This window comes from Eublepharis macularius, chromosome 2 (genome assembly GCF_028583425.1).
Source record: "Eublepharis macularius isolate TG4126 chromosome 2, MPM_Emac_v1.0, whole genome shotgun sequence".
NCBI lineage: Eukaryota > Metazoa > Chordata > Lepidosauria > Squamata > Eublepharidae > Eublepharis > Eublepharis macularius.
This window is the reverse complement of record NC_072791.1, coordinates 216,924,835-216,945,272: the sequence shown is the minus strand read 5'-3', so window position 1 is coordinate 216,945,272 and position 20,438 is coordinate 216,924,835. Positions and strand designations below refer to the sequence as shown.

General features: G+C 45.4%; 1 protein-coding gene across 1 annotated transcript in view; it reads right to left on the bottom strand.

Annotated features, from left to right (window-relative positions):
- Positions 1–20,438, bottom strand: part of SATB2 (SATB homeobox 2) — a 212,758-nt gene that overhangs the window by 176,423 nt on the left and 15,897 nt on the right. Inside the window, exon 3 of the mRNA XM_054972056.1 lies at positions 14,377–14,553. Within this exon, the coding sequence (XP_054828031.1) occupies positions 14,377–14,553 (177 nt within the window). The remainder of the gene's footprint in view (positions 1–14,376; positions 14,554–20,438) is intronic.

Below are 20,438 nucleotides of genomic sequence, written 5' to 3'. Positions count from 1 at the left end.
GGTCGCAGTCTTTCTTCTTCCCTCCCTGGATCGGGAGTTCAGAACCATCCCTCTCCACTCTCAGTGAGGTACATTCTACTAGTACTACGCTAGTTGTCGAGTGGGCTGAAGTCGATGTCTCCCTCAATCTCGAGTGCAGGGAATCCTGCTGTCGGGCATGGGCTATCGGTTCCGAAGGCAACCCTCCAGACGTCGGATCCAATGTAGAAGCTGAACGGAAACACGGTTTTGACTGGCGTCGAGAAAGCACAGTCAGATCCAACTGAGTCAACAATGGAGCATGGATGGAATCAACTGAAGACAAGCGCTCTGCCAAGGCAGATTTCTTAGCTGTCAGGCTGCTGGCGCAAGAGATTGCTTTCTCCCACAACATTGCCTTCAAGCGGGACAAATGATCCACCCTGGCTTTTGGGGTAAATAGCTGACAATGTTCGACAACATGCGCTTTGCCCAAACATGCTAGACACGAAGTGTGAGTGTCTGTTTTTGCCATTTTCATCCTGCAATTCTCACATTTTTTGAATAATGCCTTGTCTGCTATTTCTCCGGCCGATTGTAGATCGACGTTCAGCAGAATCGGCTCCAGCTTCTCGATCTCCTTCACGAACACGAATAACAAAACAGGGTTAACATACCTGTAACTTATGTTCATCGAGTTCTTCTGTGCTGACACACATGGGGACTGCGCAGGCGCAGGCCAGCCGCCGGAGAATTTTCTAGAGCTTCCATGGCTCCGAAGGGGCCGTTTGTCGCGCGCCTCAGCGACCGTTTTCCCGCCCAAACGGTCACGTGATCCTCCAGCGACCAACGGCCCCTTCCCTCAGTTCTCCCTTGCCGCCGCTTGACCAACACACTTCAGCCGTAACACCTTAAAAACACCAATATCCGTTACAGCCATCACAGTATTGTGCATTGGAGTTCACAGCGGGGTAGGAGGGAGGGTTGTGTGTCAGCACAGAAGAACTCGATGAACATAAGTTACAGGTATGTTAACCCTGTTTTCATCTTCGTTCTTCTGTGCCTCCACACATGGGAGTGTACCAAGCTTCACACAATAAGGAAGGCGGGGGTGAAGTCCAACACAATTTTATTAAGCAAACAAGAACAACAATAAATAGATATGCATATATACATCTATGTAAAAATACTGTGTAAGGACACATAAATACTCAATATTTACACATATACACACCCCCAGGTACATATATACACACTTTCACTCAAGGGTACCCAACAGGTACATCAAGAAAGTCATACCAAAACTCCCTCAGGAAAAGAGGGAGTGTAAGACAGCCTTGGCCACAGATACATCCTGCTCCGCATTGACATCAACGGCGTAATGCCTGACAAAGGTGTCTGCAGAGGACCATGTGGCTGCTTTACAAATGTTAACCAGGGGCACCCCCCTGAGGAGTGCCGAAGAGGATGCTTGGGACCGCGTGGAGTGGGCTCTGACATGAAGCGGGCAAGCCACCCCTGCCAGGGAATAGGCCTTGCTAATGGCCGTCACAATCCACCTAGACAGGGTATGTGAGGAAGCCCTGTTACCCTTGTCCTTGGCCCCAAAACATACAAACAGGTGAGGACTGGAGCGGAATCCCTTCGTCCTATCCAGGTAATAGGCTAGGGCCCTCTTCAAGTCTAGGGTATGGAGGGCCTTTTCCCCCTTAGAGGAGGGTTGAGGAAAGAATGCAGGCAGTGAGATATCCTGCGAGAGGTGGAAGGCGGACACCACCTTGGGCAGGAACTCAAGGCAGGGACGCAGAACCACCTTGTTGGGATGAAACACAAGAAAGGGAGGGTCAGACCGCAGTGCAGACAGCTCACTGACCCTTCTGGCCGACGTGACGGCCACCAAGAATGCTACCTTGTAGGATAGCATATCCAAGGGGCATGTAGCCATAGGTTCAAATGGAGGCAACATGAGATGTGAGAGCACCAAGGACAGTGACCACCGAGGCACTGGCGCAGACACAGGTGGGTAAAGATTGTACATGCCCTTAAGGAACTGGCGGGATTGCGAGTGAGAAAACACCGTAGCACCCTCAACTCGGGTGTGAGCAGCTGATATCGCTGCCAGGTGGACCTTGAGGGAGGAAACCTTCAAGCCCAGGCCACGCAAGTGGCACAAATACTCGAACACAACCCCCAAGGGACTGCTCTCGGGCACCACTCCTCTGGCAAGTGCCCAGAGCTCAAACCTGCGCCACTTGGCCGCATAAGCGCGCCTAGTGGATGGCCGACGAGCATTCAGGAGGACCCTCTGTACCTCGTCAGTAAAGCCTACAGGGGAGGAACGATCCGCCAAGCCGTTAGGTGCAGCTTCCTGGGATCGTGGTGGACTAGACTCCCGTTCAGGAGAAGGTCTTGCCGAGGGGGCAGACTGACATATGTCCGTTGGGACAGCCGCAGGAGCTTCGGGAACCAAACCTGCCGTGGCCAGAAGGGGGCCACTAGGATGCAGTCTGTCCCGTCCTCCTCTATCTTGCACAGGACCCTGGGAATCAAGGGGAATGGAGGAAACATGTAGTGCAAGCCCTGCGTCCACGTAAACTGGAAGGCATCCCCAATAGAGAGGGGGTCGCTCCCTGCCCTGGAACAGAACGTGTGGGCCTTGGTGGTTGCCGCAGTGGCGAACACGTCTATCACTGGATGACCCCACATCCGGAAGATCGGCCCAACGCACTCTACGTTCAGCTCCCACTCGTGGTCCAGTAAAGGGACCCTGCTGAGGGCATCTGCCCGGGCATTGTCTGACCCAGCCACGTGTATAGCATGGAGCGACACGCCGTTCTTGATAGCCCACTGCCAAGTGAGTGTGGCTTCCCGGCACAGGGCCATGGACACTGTGCCCCCCTGCTGATTCACGTAGTACATGGCAGTCGTGTTGTCCGTCTGCACCAACACCTGACGATTTCTCAGCAGTGCTGTAAGAGACACAAGTGCGAAACGAATGGCCCTTAGTTCAAGCACATTGATATGGAGGGTCTTTTCCCTGTCAGACCAGACATCTTGCACAGACACATCACCACAGTAAGCCCCCCATCCCAACAGAGAGGCATCAGTGGTAACCGTGATGTCATGGTGTTGATACCCAAAAGGGGTCCCCTTAAACAAGTTGTCATCCGACAGCCACCAGTCCAAGGAGGAGAGGATGACCCTCGGGATAGAGAATTTGAGGGACGGAGGGTGCAGCAGAGCATTGTACCTCCGCACAAACCAGTTCTGGAGAGGGCGCATACGCAGCCTAGCGAAAGGCACCACAGAGGTGGCTGCTGCCATATGCCCTAGTAAGCACTGGATAGCGCGCACAGACTGGAACCGGTTCCTTTTAAACATGGACACTAGACCCCTTAGGGTCCGAGCCCTCTCCAAAGGGAGCAGGGCCTTACCCTCCACAGAGTCTAACAGTGCGCCAATGTAGGACACCTTGCAGCTGGGCACCAGCTTGGATTTCTCCAAGTTCACCAGGAGCCCCAGGCGTTGGCAAGTGCTAAGTACCAAGCCAATGTCCTGCACCAGCCTAGACTCCGATTCAGCCACGATGAGCCAGTCATCGAGGTACGGAAAGATGGTACAGCCCTCTTCCCGCAGGAAGGAAACCACAGGGGCCACACATTTCGTGAACACTCGTGGGGCAGTGGACAGGCCAAAGGGGAGCACCTTATACCGGAAAACCCTTTGCCGGTAAACAAAACTCAGGTACTTCCTGTGCTCCTTCCGTATGCCCACGTGAAAGTATGCGTCCTTTAAGTCAAGAACCGCAAACCAATCCCCTTGTCTCAGTAAGGCGATCACAGCCGCCAACGTAACCATTTTGAATTTGGTCACCTTGAGGAAGGCATTAAGGCCCCTCAGGTCTAAAATGGGACGTAAGCCCCCATCCTTCTTAGGGACCAGGAAGAACCTAGAGAAGAAACCCTTTACAGAGTCCTCATAGGGCAATTCTTCCACAGCACCCTTGGCCAAGAGCGATACGATCTCTGCATCCAGCTCGGCCATAGTGTTATTGACAGCTGTCAGGGGTGAACTGCATCTAGGCAGCTCAACAAACTCCAGCCCGTACCCCAGTTCAACAATAGTTAAGACCCATGAGTCAGATGTTATTGACTCCCACTCAGAGAGGAGTGGACTAAGTCTGTCCGAAAAGTTCGGGGATACGGCTGGCGTGACCCGTCAGTACTGCCTCCCGGTGCCCTGCTGATCCTTCTGCTGGGCCGGTTGTTGTGCCGGACGAGGCTTGAAGGGCCAACGCCTCCTCTGCTGTTGTGCGGGAGGGTAAGGCCGCTGCTGGTAGGCAGGATACTGCTGGTAGCCCGGCCGCTGCTGTTGGTACCTGCCCTGATAGTGGTAAGGGCCTGACCGGGGAGCGTACCGTGACCTGGAGGAGGGCTTGTCCGCTGGAGCTAGACCCAAAGACCGCGCCGTCTGCCTGTCCTCTTTTTTCTTTTTCAGGGTCTCGTCGGTCGATTTGGAGAACAGCGAGTCCCCTTCAAAGGGCATGCTCTCCACCCTGGAACGCACCTCTTGGGACAGGGCCGTAGACCGCAACCAGGAGTGGCGCCTGAGGACCACCGCCGAAGCCATCCCCCTAGCAGCAGTGTCAGCAGCGTGGCTCCCAGCGTTCATTTCCTGTTTAGACAACCGGACAGCCTCTGTTTGCAGCAGGGACACCACCGCCTTCTGCTCAGGAGGGAGGTCCCGGGTATAGGATGCCAACTTCTCCCAGAGGTACAACTGGTACCCTGCCATGATGGTCTGGTAGTTGGCAATCCTCAGACCCAGCGAAGCGACGATGTACTGGCGCCTGCCCATGGCATCAAGCTTCTTGCCCTCTTTATCGGCAGGCACCGAGGAGTGACCCGATCGTCGGGGGTTGAATTCCTCTGTGACAAGGGAGGAAGGTGGAGGGTGTTTCACCAGCGCCGGCCAGGTACCCTGCTTGATCTTGTAGAGCTGCTCAATCCTCTTGGATGTTGGAGGCTGATCACAGGGCACCTGCCATACCTTCTCCACGATTTCCTCAATACCCTCGAGCATGGGGAAGCCAACGTACGCCGGGTTGTCTCCGTAAATGCGTTTGAGGAGCTTGTCCTTGGTCTGGGGAACCGCCGAGGAGATGTCCATCTCGAGAGCCTTGGCCATCCTTGCCATCTGGTCGGCGTAGATGCGGAGGTCCTCGAAAGGCGAGTCCGCCGATGGCACTAGCTCCTCAGCCGGCGATGGTTCGGACCAGGACTCCGACTGGTAGCCAAAGCTCTCCACATCCTCCTCATCGGAACCGAGCTGGGATTCCGGAACCTGGAGCGGAGGGGGAGCCCACGCCGACCTCGATGTCGAAGGCCTCGGTTCCGACACGGAGAAACCCGCAGGTGCCCCTTCCCACTGGCAACGGTATGGCGAGGGGAGGTAGGAGGCCTGTCGATGTCGGGACGCAGTGGACCGGGCCGATCGGACACTGTCCCCAGACCGACGTCGCTCACGACCGGCAGCTGGTGGAGATGGACGGGCAGGGGAAGGACGGCTCCGACGAGGAGACGGGCTTGGTTCCAGCCTCGGCGACCGAAGAGCAGGCGATGGTCGGCTCCGACGGCGCGGGCTCGGCTCCGGCCCCGACGAGAACTCTGCGGGCACCGTCTCGAAGGCCATCGGATCCGGCACCGGCACGGCGAGTTCCTCTGGTTCGGGGGAATCCAGATGAGGGGAAGGCGTGTGAGGAAGCACGATGACCTCCTCCTGGGGAGCGGGATGCGGTGACCGATGATGTTTGGTCTTCTTCTTCTTCTTCGCCGGTTCCGAAGAAGACCTCGGAACCGACGCGCTCCTCGCCTTCGAAGGGGACCTCGGCTTCGACCTCTTAGGCTTCACTGGAATCGACCCGGTCGTCGGTTCCGATCGGGGACTCGGTACCCGGATCCTCGGTTCCGATGTCGGTCTCGGATCCGATCTGGTGGAAGATGCGCTACGGGGCGGCCGCACCGGTCCCTGCGCTGGAGAGGCCGCTCTCGACGCCGAGGCACTCGGGGGACGCGGTTTCGACCCCGACCTCGCGGAGGCCACTGAGCCAGCTCTGGAATGCCGTTCGGCAGAGGGGCTTGGGCCGGCCTTGGAGGAGGGCAACGGAGCGCCTCCGGACATGACCTTCTGCCACAGGGAGGAATTCAGTCGGGCCTTGCGCTCCTGCCGGGCCTTGCTGGTGAAACCCTGGCAAATCCTACAGGCCGACACATTGTGGGTCTCCCCCAAACAAAAGAGGCACAGTTCATGGCCATCGGTCTTGGCCATTTTCGTGTGGCATTGGAGGCAATGCTTAAAGAGAGCCTTTGAGGCCATCTTCAGGGGCACGCTAAAGAGAGAGGTCAAACAATCCGGGTCGTATTTACCGAGTCCAGTCAATGTCCAAATCAGTAAGCAGAAGAGTAGTCGAGGTCCGAAGTCCAAAGTCAAAAGCCAAAGATCAATCAGAAGTCAGAAAAAAGCACAAAGCACAGAGCAACGAAGCTCACGTTCTCTCCAAGCGGCGGCAAGAAGAGAACTGAGGGAAGGGGCCGTTGGTCGCTGGAGGATCACGTGACCGTTTGGGCGGGAAAACGGTCGCTGAGGCGCGCGACAAACGGCCCCTTCGGAGCCATGGAAGCTCTAGAAAATTCTCCGGCGGCTGGCCTGCGCCTGCGCAGTCCCCATGTGTGGAGGCACAGAAGAACGAAGATGAACTATAACAATTACACTAAAGAACAAACTACCAACTATCAAAAATTCTAACTTCTAAAAACTATATTACTAACAACTTTTCTATCTATAAGAAGATAACGCCTCTATGTCCGTTCCTTGCAGCAGCAAAAACCGAACTGAGGGAAGGTGGGGGCGACCTCACTAAGTCACATGCCCACGCCAGCAGGAAAAGCCGGTTTGGTCCGGTTTGGAGGAGGTCGCCCCCTCCTAAAGTCTTAAAGCTGTAGAATTCCTGTTCCAAGTGGCCAGCCTGCACCTGCGAAGTCCCACTTGTGGGACTGCATCGAATACCGTAGATGAAGTTCAGGTTCTGTTGAATGCCCACAAACCTTCTACAAGGGCGGTAGCTTCACTAAGTGGGTGGCTGATAGAGGGCACTCGTTTTAATTGCCCACTATCCTAAATTCTTTTTATCATGTTTACCGGATCATATAAGCTGCATTCAGACCCAATGACAAACCAAGGTCTGTCAGTACAAGTCTACAAAGACTGCAGTCTGGCACATGCAGGAATTTAAAATTTCCTGGTTATCAGGAAGAGAACCAGTTTGGTGTACTGGTTAAGAGTGCAGGACTCTAATCTGGAGAACAGGGTTTGATTCCCCATTCCTCCACTTGAAGCCAGCTGGGTGACCTTGGGTCAATCACAGCTTCTAGGAGCTCTCTCAGCCCCCCCCCCCCCCACCTCACAGGGAGTTTTGTTGTGGAGATAATAATAACATACTTTGTAAACCGCTCTGAGTGGGCGTTAAGTTGTCCTGAAGGGTGGTATATAAATCAAGTATTGTTGTTGTTGTTGTTGTTGTTATCAACAAACCACAGTTAATCACTACACCCACACTGCAAACGAGATTCCAAACCAGAACTAAGATTCCAGAAATGCATCCCCTCAGCTTCTACTAATAAAACCCCCAAGAATATCAATTTTTCTTAATCGTTTACCTATTTCTCTTTCAGTCTTCATGCAGCAATCTCATCCTATGTATTAATTCCTGAGCCTGCACTCTCCCAACTCTACCTCCAGCTCAAAGAGCCTCATGAGCATGAAGTCACTGAAATTTAAACAATGAGGAAGTGGCTAATCGCTCTGCTTCCACCTTCCACAAACCATGCCCATCGCCACAAATCACATCACTATATCTGATGCTCAAATACCATCTGCAGAGACCAGCAATGAACCATTTTTAAGCATCTGGGACTGCACCACTGACCAAGGAGCCTCAATTATCCCAATTCATTTATTTCTCACTCACAGTAGTTTTAATTACTTATTTGCTCTTAAGACGGCAATGAACTGGCAGCCATTTTAAAAGTTAAATAATTTGGCTTTTAACTGATAATTGATTCAATAAATGAACAAAATGCAAGCAGCCTCAATAAAGGCGCCCTTTCGGCAATTCTGAAGGAAAAGGCCAGTTTCTCTGTAAGTGTATGCCCACTTGCTATTTAATAAACAAAAGGCTACTACTCTGGTTAAAAAAATGCTATATTTAGGGGTTTTTTCTTGTGATTTCAGGTTATAGGATACTCTATATGTTACTAGCACACTAAAATGTCTGGAAACTTAATTTGAATTATCTCAGCATCACTGAAGAAAAGAAATTAATTTGATACTGACTTAATATTGCAACCATTTGTTTGTGGTTGTTATGAAAAATTAATTTATAGTTTTTCCATACTGAAATATAAATATACTAGTTCAGGATACAAATTAGAAGAAAACATTGTAATATTCTTTTTCATCAAATATGAAATAGAGAGAATAAAGCAGACTTCTATGGAATTAGGACAGTAACAGTTCTTTAAGTGTTTCAGGTCCCAGACTTTGGGGTTAGGTTCCACACAACATTTCCACTTGGGCAAACTTGCATTAAGTCAAGCTGACCATATTCATCTAGTTTTTCAGTCTGCTCAAAACGCAGCACAAAGCAAACTCCTCTCCCCATTAATGACCAATTAAATCACAACTTGGACCCAAATTGGGCGATAATGACAGCATCAAATAGCTTTTGACTTTTAATTTTTGTACACAGCAACACTGATCAGAAATGAATGATCAGTGCTCAATCTTACAATAACCCTTACCCAATAGCCCTGTTCACCAGTTACAATAAACACATGTACAATCTGTGCACAGTGTACATTTGATTGTTCTTTATATGTGCTTTAAGTAACTCCCATATTATATTGAGTACATGTACAGCTGACCATGTGGTTAAAACTTCAGATTTATACCAATAGTAGTTCCCAGTTGCATTTGTAAAGTAAATCCATGTTGGCTCTGTCTCACACATAGGTATGTATGAATGTACATGAAAAGTTGTATGAGTGTTCACTTTAACAAGTGAACAAGGCTAACGTCCTGTGCAAATGCAACTGCAATCACTTTCCTTCCACTATTACATAGTGAGATCAAATCACCTTGCTGTTCCACCAACAGAACCAGATCAAAATCAGTTCAAACTAGTTCAGACTAGTTCAAACTTATACATGTTCAAAACAATTCAGACTTTTAAAATAAGTTAAAACCAGGGCTTTTTTTCAGCCAGAATGCTGTGGAACGGCATTCCAGCACCTCTTAAAAATACCTATGTGACTGAGTATTTTTAAGAATTTTTTTCAGCCATTTTGGGCACGTTTGGGCCCAATTTGGGCCCGAAACGGCCACGAGTAAGCCACTACCAGGCAAGAGAGGGTTCCTTTGCGCAGCAGCAGCCCATTCCAGGCTAATTCAGGCCCAATCTGGGCCATTTTGGGCGCGTTTCAGCTATTTGGGGCCCGATCCTGGTCATTTAGGGCCCATTTCAGCCATTTTGGTCCCGCTTTGGCCCAATTCATGCCCGAAACGGCCAGGATCGGGCCACTGCCAGGCAGGGAAGGCTTCCCCTGCATGACAGAGGCCCATTCCAGGCCGATTCCCGCCTGATCTGGGCTGTTTCAGGCCCAATTTTGCCCTGAAACAGCCAGGATCGGGCCGCTGACAGGCAGAGGAGTGCTCTCCCACATGGCAGCAGCATTTTCCAGGCCAATTTGAGCCCCCTGTGGAGTGTGGGAGCGCTCTCAGGGCGGCCACAGCCTGTGTGATGACGTCACTTCCTGGAAGTGACGTCATCACGCAGTCCCGGGAGCACGTGTGCATATGGTACCCAGTGCGTTCCATTACTTCTTTTCCCAGAAATAAAGCCCTGGTTAAAACCAATTGAAAGCTAGCAAATTTAAACTTATTAAATTAAAACTTGCTACCACCCTATTTTTCCAGAGGAAAATGTTAGAACTTGGAGGGGAATGACTTCCATATTTCATTTTCTTCAAAACTGAAGACATATAATAAACAGCATTAAGGAAAATGCCTAGATTATATCTTTAGATGTTCCTAGCCTCAAAAAACGGTTAACATTGCTATAGATACAATTACTACATCATTGACAATTGTTTGCTAACTTATTGATATCATGAAAGGTTCTCTTTTTGGTGGAAAGTGCCCTCAAGTCATAGCTGACATGGCAACCCCTGGTGGGGATTTTCATGGTAAGAGACTAACACAGGTGGTTTGCCACTGTCTGCCTCTGCAACCCTGGTATTTGTTGGCGGTCTCCCATCCAATTCCTAAGCAAGACAAACCCTGCTTAGCTTCTGAGATTTTAAGAGATCAGGCTCACCAGGGCTATGGACAGAAAAAAATGAACAGTACTAAAGAGCATGTTCAAAAACTTTTTAAAAACTGCAGAACTTTAAATACTGTTGTTTAAAACTAACTTAACATAAAACAAATCAACTTTTTAAAAATCACAGCTTCTGTCCTTCCCTATAAATTACAAATCAGTTATCAAGTTTCCTTGTATAACGGTCATTCGATCCCTTGCTTGAATATTTTAACCAAACTTCAGCCCATGCCTCAATCTACAGAAGATCTATAGCATACATTTGATAGTTTGATTGCATGCAATGCAAGAAAAAAATTAATCATCCACTCAGAGCACGTTGAAGTATTTGTATAGTATGTATCATGCAAACCTCAGAGATTTTACAGAGTGACGTTTTTTAAAAGTAGGCTTTTATTACAGATGTGGGAGCTGATTAAACTTGACAATAGTTTCTTTCACTTTTAAGTATGATATCATATGTGATTTTTCCCCAACACAGAAGAACAGGTAGGAAATATTAACCAAATGAGAGACCAGAAAACTTGAAGCATGAATCCTGCATATGAAACCTCTCTCTTATACACTATACACATGGGTATTGTGATATCCCTATGGCCAAATATATACAGTAGAATTATAGTGAAAATCTGTAGAACTTAATAGAGAAAAGGGTGAAACTTGTCAAGCCAGAGTAGCCGTTGTTCCTGAATATACTGAAAAAGATCTGTCCTTATCCTCTGCTTCCACCAGAACTTAATTTGAACTTCCCTATCCAAAAGGTCATGTGGAACAACATAATGCAGACACTCTGCCTGTAATACCTATGCAGGCTTAAATGCAGGCTTGCCTTTGCCATATTCTAAATTAGTAGAAACAATTATAGTTCTGCAAACAATAAGATAGGAACCTAAACTCCCATTCAGCACTTGTACAAATTAGAACCATAATTAGTCAGCATGTTATTTTATGTTTCTTTAAATATGACTAAATTTGTTGTGTTTTCTTGAATAAATCCTTTGGCATTATAGGGCGTTGCCATCTTGCTAGCCATCTGTCCAAAGAATAGGGTACAAGTCATACACTGATGGGCAGGAAGTAAGGAAGTCAACTGAAGATAGAAGAAGTAGGCTTGATCATGGCTGAGGTCAATAGGGACTATTTCCACAGCAGAAAATAGAGATGGGAATACCTATTTCTCAGTGCTTTCTGGATGAATTTTAAGCGATGCATACAGGATCTCAGTGTTGGGAGCCCTGTCTAAACACAGGAAACAGCGGCTGTGTCCATCTGCCAAAGACAGTTTTTCATCTTATTCATTACGCTTCTTGAAAGAGGTAGGCTTAGCCATGAAGTGGAATGAAGGGTCTTTTGAAGGTTGACAGGAAGCCTAGGAGAGACTTCTCCAGCACAAGGTGGGGGGGGGGGGGATTTTTTTTTAACAAAGTAACTCTGAAGATTTAAGCAAAGGTCAACTCCAGAATGTCTCCACAGCAGTGGACGACAAGAAACTGAACAGAAAGGAGCAGGCATGGTCCAATCCCACATCCTGGGAGAGGGGATGTTCACGCTTATTTTTTTCAGTTTCATAGGTAGAGCTCTGTGCAGGTTCAAAACCCCTTAGTGTGATGTCGAAAGACCAAGAAGATGCAAAATTCTGCATAACCTCGTAGCTGCTAGCTCCTGACTGATGGAAGTGAATAACTATAGTGTAATAAGGCCACCAAGTCTCAGTTGCATTTTTAAAAACTCAAGGATAGATTTTAGAGTATCAAGCAGCTACGTAGGTTCTCCAGATTATGGTAAATATGCAGGCTAAAAAGGGGGAGGGAGTTAATCTATTAGATCCTATGTAATCTTCTACTTAAAAGAAACCAAGAATGAAATTATCTGAGTCAGTCAATTGCCTTTCCTTCTGTGGAGTTTCCATACACTTCCTTAAGTAAAATGCTTGGCTAGAAGGGGTAAGTGAATGCTACTGCGTGCCTCCATCAAGCACCCTTTCCTGGGATCTCCTTCCCTTTGAATAAGCCAAGAATGCAGCTTGGCTGTTTTATTCAGAATACTGAATCCACGTATTAGTTCACTACACACATTGGTCAACTGCGTTAGCCAAGATGGATAGCAGTGACAAAGCAGAAACCAATTCTCCATTAAAGAAACAGTGAGATACAGTGACCTTTATATTCAGAGAGAATGTCCCTAAAATGGCATGAAGTCGTTCTTTAGAAACTTTTCTTCTCTTTTGTTGTGTTTGCAAACCCTGCGCAATACTGCAGGGCGCTACTGTTGTGTGCATGCACCCCCACCCACTGATCATGGCAGTAAATGGTCTCACGAAGCTGCCAAAGATTATGAATCACCATCTCAGGGTTTTCTTTATTAGTAGCCTATTTTCCAGGATGGCTGGATTTTATTCACACAAAAACTCCTAACAGATACAACTGAGAGAGTTGGGCATTTTAAAAAGAAAAGATAGAATTTCAGTGAAATCTAGAAATACCGTTTACGATCCACTCATAGCCAAAGTCCAAGATCACATGTGCACTGTAAATCTCAGCAAGGTTGAAATCCAACTGTAAATCAGCTTTTCTACACAGAATCACAGAGCTGGAAGGGGCCATAGAGACCTTCTAGTCCAACCCCCTGCCCAATGCAGGATGAGCCTAAAGCATCCCTGGCAAATATTCATCCAGCCTCTTCTTGAAAACTGCCAGTGAAGGGGAGCTCACCACCTCCCTAGGCAGCTGAGTCCACCTTTGAACTACTCTGACCGTGAAAGATACAAGCAGTTAAAACTGACTGGTTCTTTTCATACACACACAACAACACCACAAAGAGAGATACCAACAAGCATGAAGTGACCTACGCAAATTTGGTCCAAGACTCACCTCCAGGTTGGAGCTGGAGCTCTTTCAGAATTACAACTGATCTCCAGACAACAGAGATCAGTTCCCCTGGAGGAAATGGCAGCTTCAAAGGTGGGCCCTATGGCATTACATCACTGTTGAACTCCCTCCCCTCTCCAAAGTTCACCCTCATAGGCTTCATCCCCAAATCGCCAAGAATTTTCCAACCCAAAGTTGGAAACCTTATCCAAGCCTAACCAGCTTTACACAGAAATCATTTCCACTGAAGTCAAGAGTGCCAATGTTCCAGTTAGGAGGCACTGAGGTATTACAGCCCTTGTTTTAAAAGCCCTAGGCATCGTACTTTATTTTTCAAAAACAACTTAAGTTCACACGTTTTTCCAGACCAAACAAATATAAATCCAGTCAACTTTAAGGTATCTACTAAAATGTCAATATAAAGCATTTCAGAGCCAGTACCTGGTTTTCTATATTTTTATATATTAAGCATTGCAAGAGAGTATTCAGTAGCACACTGAATATACTTCAGGTAAATGCATACATGCATTAACAGCAACCCAGTCTGAATAAACACAGAAGGCTTTAGCAGGTACTAGCACAATTAACAGTGTAATTTCTTGTTTTTTTTCTAGCTCACAAAAATGCTCCAAGCTGCCACTGGAAATTTTTCTTTAAAAGTTGGTCTCTCCTCTAGTAGGCAAACTATTACTTTTAAAATATGTAACAAAATTAGACTATTTCCAAATTATCAATTCATTGATTAACCAAAATTCTTTAATCCGCATGACACTCCATCAGAATGATGCTGCACAAGCATTTTTAGATTTATCACAAGTGTCTGCTAAAGTATTATAGCATTAAAACAAGCATGCGGTCCAATATGTTCCAGTTAAAAAATTCAGATATTCTATATTGTTCCTTTCTGAGGCAGAAACTTATAGAGCTAAAAAGCAAACATACACGAGCTATAGAAGGTAACTGACAAAATTACTCAAATTCAATGTGGCTTTTCGCGTGATTCCATTATCAAGTTAACTGTTTTCTACACTTGCTATCAGCTTCTTTATTTGCTTCAGGGTTCCTGAAGGTTAGCGTACGCTTGCAACCCAACAATCAAATGTTTTTGTGTAGTACCTTGTGCCTGAGCCGCAGAGCTGTGAGAATATCCAAGAGCCAAGAGTGCGGTTTCCACCAGCTGACTAAAAAGCACATCTTTGCGAACCAGAACAAACTCCGCATGTTCTTCTCGATTATCATATTCAAGAGAATTGTCCAGCTGCTCCACCACACAAAAAACAGGAATCATCAAACCTGGAGGGAGAGAGTGTTAAATCCACAATTAGAGACCTTAAGAATATAAGCAGAGTCCTGCTGAGGCAAACCACAGGCCCACCTAGTCCACCATTGTGTTTCCAATTGCCGACAAGCCAGCCAGAAGCCTTTAAGAGGCTCATAAACAAGGCAGTCCTTCATGTCTCTCTGCAATGGGTAGTCAGAGACATTCCATGGATATTCCATTTAGCTATCCTGGCTGATCACCACTGACTGACCAACTCCCCATGGATTTAGCTAACCTTTTTTAAAAGGGTTCTGACAAAGAATAAATAAAGGCCTTCCACAACAATTATTCACAACAAATGGTCTTAACAAATGAAATAGTCTTGTAAGAGAAGGACAGCACATGGAGTCATTTAAGATAAAATCAGTCCATATTGATTATCAAGTTGATAGTTAGAGCAACCAAGTATATCGTTAATCGTTTTCAGAGTTTTTAATTGGGCAAAGTAACTTCCCTGTATATAAAATGAGGAAACTGTTGTATTACATTTGGCTGTTCCAAGAATGAATATGAGTTAAAGCAGAAAAATACAACTTGGCCAAACCTCTCTACTGCTGGAATAAGACTTGAATCCATAGTGTGTCTGCCTTTATAGAGACCTGTACAATGAAAAGCTCTCTCAGCTATTTGTGGCAGATAACTAACAGCAATATGAACTTTCCAATGTTATGTAATGCTAGGCATTACAAGGGAATTCCAGTGGGGTAGTCATGTTTGTCTATTGTAGCAAAACAAAATGGAAGTCCACTGGCCCTTTAAAGACTCACAACAAAGCTCATACAGGAATAAATGATGTCATCCAAGTGCCACTGGACTTCTGTTATTTCATTTCAAATGGAGAAACACATGTAAACACAGGGGTGAGGAGGCCCACTCTAAAAAGATATAAATTGTTCCTAAGAAAAACTATCCCTGCCAGTTTCAACAAGCAAGCAAAACCATTTTCAACTAATATAGTGAGGGTAGTTCATTGCCAATATACTCTCTTGCATCCTTCAGAATCCGAAGAACAAGAATATAAAAAATGTTTTGCCATTTTCTGGGCATGAAGCTGGGGGTCACTGGGGCAATCGGGGGGGAGGGTAGTTGTGAATTTCCTGCATTGTGCAGAGGGTTGGACTAGATGACCCTAGAGGTACCTTCCAACCCTACGATTCTAAAAGGAGTTCAGGGGGTTTGAACTCAACTGTTCCTTCCTGCTTCCTCTGATCTGTCAGATTCAAGGCTCAACACAAGAATCAGATAACACAAAAAGGGACTTGTGGCAAAGATCCCAAGAAAGTTGCACTGAAGGGCTGCGCCTGAACCAGCCAGACAACTGCATGACAGAAAGTACTCCCACTGAGGGGAAATCAGAGAAACCGAAGGTCCCAAACTACAAATAATACAGATTCTCAAGTCCTATTGCTGCTTCCACTCTATTATCACAAGAACAGTGTGGACACTGCCTCTAACAAGAGCAAGGTACAGCAATACCTCTCCAACTCATCTGAAACACACAAATCATACTATTTTCTTATATTTTGCATTCTCCTCTCCTTTCGTCACAGACCATGCATTCATACTTTGTGGAGCTTAAGCACTCGTATCCCATTTTGTTTCTGTTTTTTAATTCCCAAAGCCAGCAAGACCTGGCCTCTTCCTCCCATAATGCAACAAAAAAAGATGTAACACTAGCCATCTACAGGGTTAGAACACAAGAAGAAGGTCTCTCAACCGGGAGCAGCAAACAATGGCTTAGGGAGGCACTTTTGATGCTCAAACAATGTGCAGTTTTTGTTTTTGTTTTCTATTTTTGCTGACAGCCTTTACCAACACTGTGGGGACTATGCAGCCATCATTAAACAAGACAGAAAAATCACAAGTGTTTCATTATAAAGCTATCCATATTGCTTGGTAAGCAGCAATTCTTTCCCTAGAAAACACAATTAGTGTATGTGTTTTGCAGCAGAGGTGATAACTGCACTATGCTTACAGGTACACATGAAATGCATTACAACTCCATCACTCAGTTACCCCAATAATTTGTTTTTCCTTTGGTGGTGGAAAGTTCTGATTTCCACATTCAAGAATACTCCTACCTTTTAAAACAAACAATACTCTACCTGCAGCTGAGCTTTGCTCTCAGCTCCAAGGCTATCCCCGCCACCCTCTGTTACTTGGAAGAGCAAACAGCATTCTTGTACTGTCATTGCAACATCCCAGATTTGTCTTTTTATTTTCAGCCCTAAATAACTGGAAGCTTTCTGCTTACCTTAACACACTGTGAAAATCACTAGAGCGCAGTAGGGAATTAATACTAACGAATGTTTCTTTTTTTCCATTTAAATTGTTTTTAAATAAACCTTAAATTTAGTGCTCTATCTGCAAACAAGATTTTTTTTCAATTTTAATAGCACATTATTAAAGTGGCCAAGTACAACTTATACTTGGGCTCACTGGCAAGGAACTAAGAAAGATCACAACTGCAAATTTAAGACTTCCCAGATTTCTGGAGGGAATATCTCATACTACAGCCATCTGCTCCTCTACAACTGAAACCAACCAATATTATTAAAAATTAAGAACAAACGTAGCACAAAACCCAAAAGAAATCAGATCATAGTTAGTTACTCGCACCATCCCAAAATACAGGGTGAAGTAATTTTTTTCACGAAAACAAGTTTTTCATATTATAAACAAGATATTTTACCATGAAAGTATTATAGAAAATATTCAAATCATTGCCTAACTGCCACTGATAAAGCCATTACAGGAAGGGGAGGCATGAAGCAGGCAACCTTCCCATCATGACTCAGTTTAGCTCGATACGAAAATCCACATGACTCCAGCCAGGGCTTTTTTTCTGGGAAAAGAGGTGGTGGAACTCAGTGATGGAACTCAAGATCTCACAATGACGTCACTTTGGGTCACCTGGAACAAGAGGGGAGTTTTTTAAAGTTTAAATTGCCCTCGGCAAAAATGGTCACATGGCAATCTAAACTCCCCTTTGTCTGGAGATCAGGGGACAGGGCCACCGGCCATGTGACCATTTTTAAGAGGAGCTAGAACTCCGTTCCACCGCGTTCCCGCTGAAAAAAAGGCCTGACTCCAGCTACCATTTTAAAGGCCAGCAGAAGGAGGGGAATAAGGAGCAGTCGCAGCCAGGCACCTCTCTTCTGATCAGCTATTTTTAAAAACTTTTTAATTGGCATTTACCTTTTAATTTGCATTTCTGTTTGTGTTGGCCAACAGCTTTCAAGGGCCGATTTTATTAACAGCCATTAATGTATTTCTATTATTAATTTATTACTATTCATATTTCTATTAAAACACTTATACACAGCCTTTATTCACACACAGTAAACCTAAAGTGGGTTTGATCCGGTCTCCCCCTAACAATAACAGAACCCATGCATGACTAGATCATACCCAGATGTTGGAAACAAAGGCTATAATTCAACAAAAGCAAAACTACTCCAAATGTGGAAAGCAAAAGTGCAAGCAGTTATCACAGCTCTAAGCTTCAATAGAGAAGGACTGAATTTACCCAAAAGAAAGCCAGAAAGAAAAAATACTTAATACAGGAATACGGCTAACACTTCAAAGACAGTGGAAAAGAGCAAAAGTCCAGTAGCACCAGGTATCTGAAGAAATGAGGTGTGGCTCACGAAAGCTCATACTCTACCACTAATTCTGTAAGTCTTATAGGTGCTAGTGGACACTTGCTCTTTTCCACAGCTACAGACAAACACAATCCTTTTTTTTTTAAATCATCAGTGGGACATTTTCAAGATATCAAATGAATAGCCATTTTATAAAATTTCAGTGAAAGATTTCTAATGGTTACAAACCTGTGCAGATTTTACTTTGGAGCAAGTCTCAGTGAAATCTGTGGGTCTTAAATCTAAGTAAATCTGCACAGGATTGGCTGGCAAACGAAATTTACTCCTTTTTCCTTTCTTCCACGAAGTGTTGATGTAGCTTAAACTTTCGATCTTTTATTAATATTAAATTTCTGCTGCATCCAAACCCCAAAAACATTCTACGTAAATGTGTAAACGATCGTTTCTGGCATGCTATAGATCCTAAACTTTAGTCCAAATTTCTGCAGACTATAGAACTGTAGTAAAATGAACAAGACCTGGAATTGCAAACATTCTGTGGGTATTAGCTACCTCGATCCCAACCTGATTTTCAAGATGTATACCTTACATACAATTACACTTGCCTAAGCTGCCTGCAGTACTTTATCTTTACACTAAAAGCAAATAAATGGATGGTATTTTAAGAGCAGTCGACAAACACCCGCTCTGTGAAATATGCCATTATATTTTTACAGAAGGCCTGGAACATTACTTATTACGATTCCGCTCTCGTGGCACGATGACGTCAGAAATCATGCCAGGAAGACGCTATCGTTCCAACAGTTTAGCACTATGCTGGGATGTGTGGATTCAGCCAACGTATCAGCTACGTACATGCACCGCCTTGCCATTAATAATCACAGAGACTTTAACTGGAGATTATATAAGGAGCACTGCATTGTGAATCTGTCTGAAGTTTGTAAAGAGTGAGGAAATAAATCCTTCTCTTTCTGCGTATCACACTGAACCGGGAAGTTATCCAATAGTCCTTATGAAGAAAATTTCTTCAAATGCACAGGATTACAAAGTATACATACAAGGATATATTCTGATCATGAATTTATGACTAAGTAAAACTAACATCTAGTAGTTGGCCATCCAGCCCCACGGATTGCTGCCTGGGTCATACAATATGTGTGCTGCTGTCTTTTAGAAACTGTATCATTCTATTAGTTGACGTTTTTATCTGTTTTTAAATTAACATGTTTATGTATTTTTATAGATATTGTATTCCGCTATGAGCCCACGGGGAGAGCAGGTTTTAAATATTAACACAACAACAAACAACTAGTCTCCGTGCAGGACTGTGCTAGCTTCCTAATACAGCATTCAAGTAAGCTGGATGGTCCAAGCTCTACTTCAAATTTCAGCATACATTCCCCTTTCGGGATGCATCTTAAAAATCACAATTTCCATGCTACAACTTAAGAGTTAGATCAAGATGGGTAGCCATGTTAGTCTGTCCGTAGCAGTGGAAAAGAGCAAGAATCCAGTAGCACGTATAAGACTAACAAAATTTGTGATAGGGTATGACCTTTTCTGAGTCACGGCTCACTTCTTCAGATTCTGTGACTCACAAAAGCTCATACCCTACCACAAATTTTGTTAGTCTTATAGGTGCTACTGGACTCTTGCTCTTTTCCACTGCCACAACTTAAGAGTGAATGGAGATACTTGAATCATGACTGAAAATATGTATGTTATGAAATACAGAACTAACCCTTAAATCAGAGAAAATGAGAGGTGAGACCCACTGGGAATGCAAGACCCTAAAGGGAGGAAAGGTCCAAAGGTCCAGGAAAAGACACCTTCTTGAAGTCAGCCCTCCTCCTTCAGCCAAGACCAGGGTTGGGAAAATGTCCACTAATCCATATTGGTCTTGTAAGAGAGACTGTATCCCACTGCCTCATTATGCCAATCTAATTGGAGAAGGGGTCTCAGGAAAAACTGCTGTAGCTATAGTTCAATGTGTGTGTGGTTTTCAGATATGGCGAGAGCTGCTGTTCCATAGCAATCGATTAGTACTACAATCATTACAGGCAACTGCCCTCAAGAATCTCTACAAACTCACTTGCATAACTGTTTACTATTGGTGAGCTGGGAGGGGCCAAAAGTTAAGAGTTAATTCCTGGGGCTTGTTAAGTTCAAGTGCTAAACTAGGAAGCCTTAAGCAGTAGCAAGAAAACATCCAGAATGAAGTACTACCTACCCACAAAAAAAAAAGACAAGTG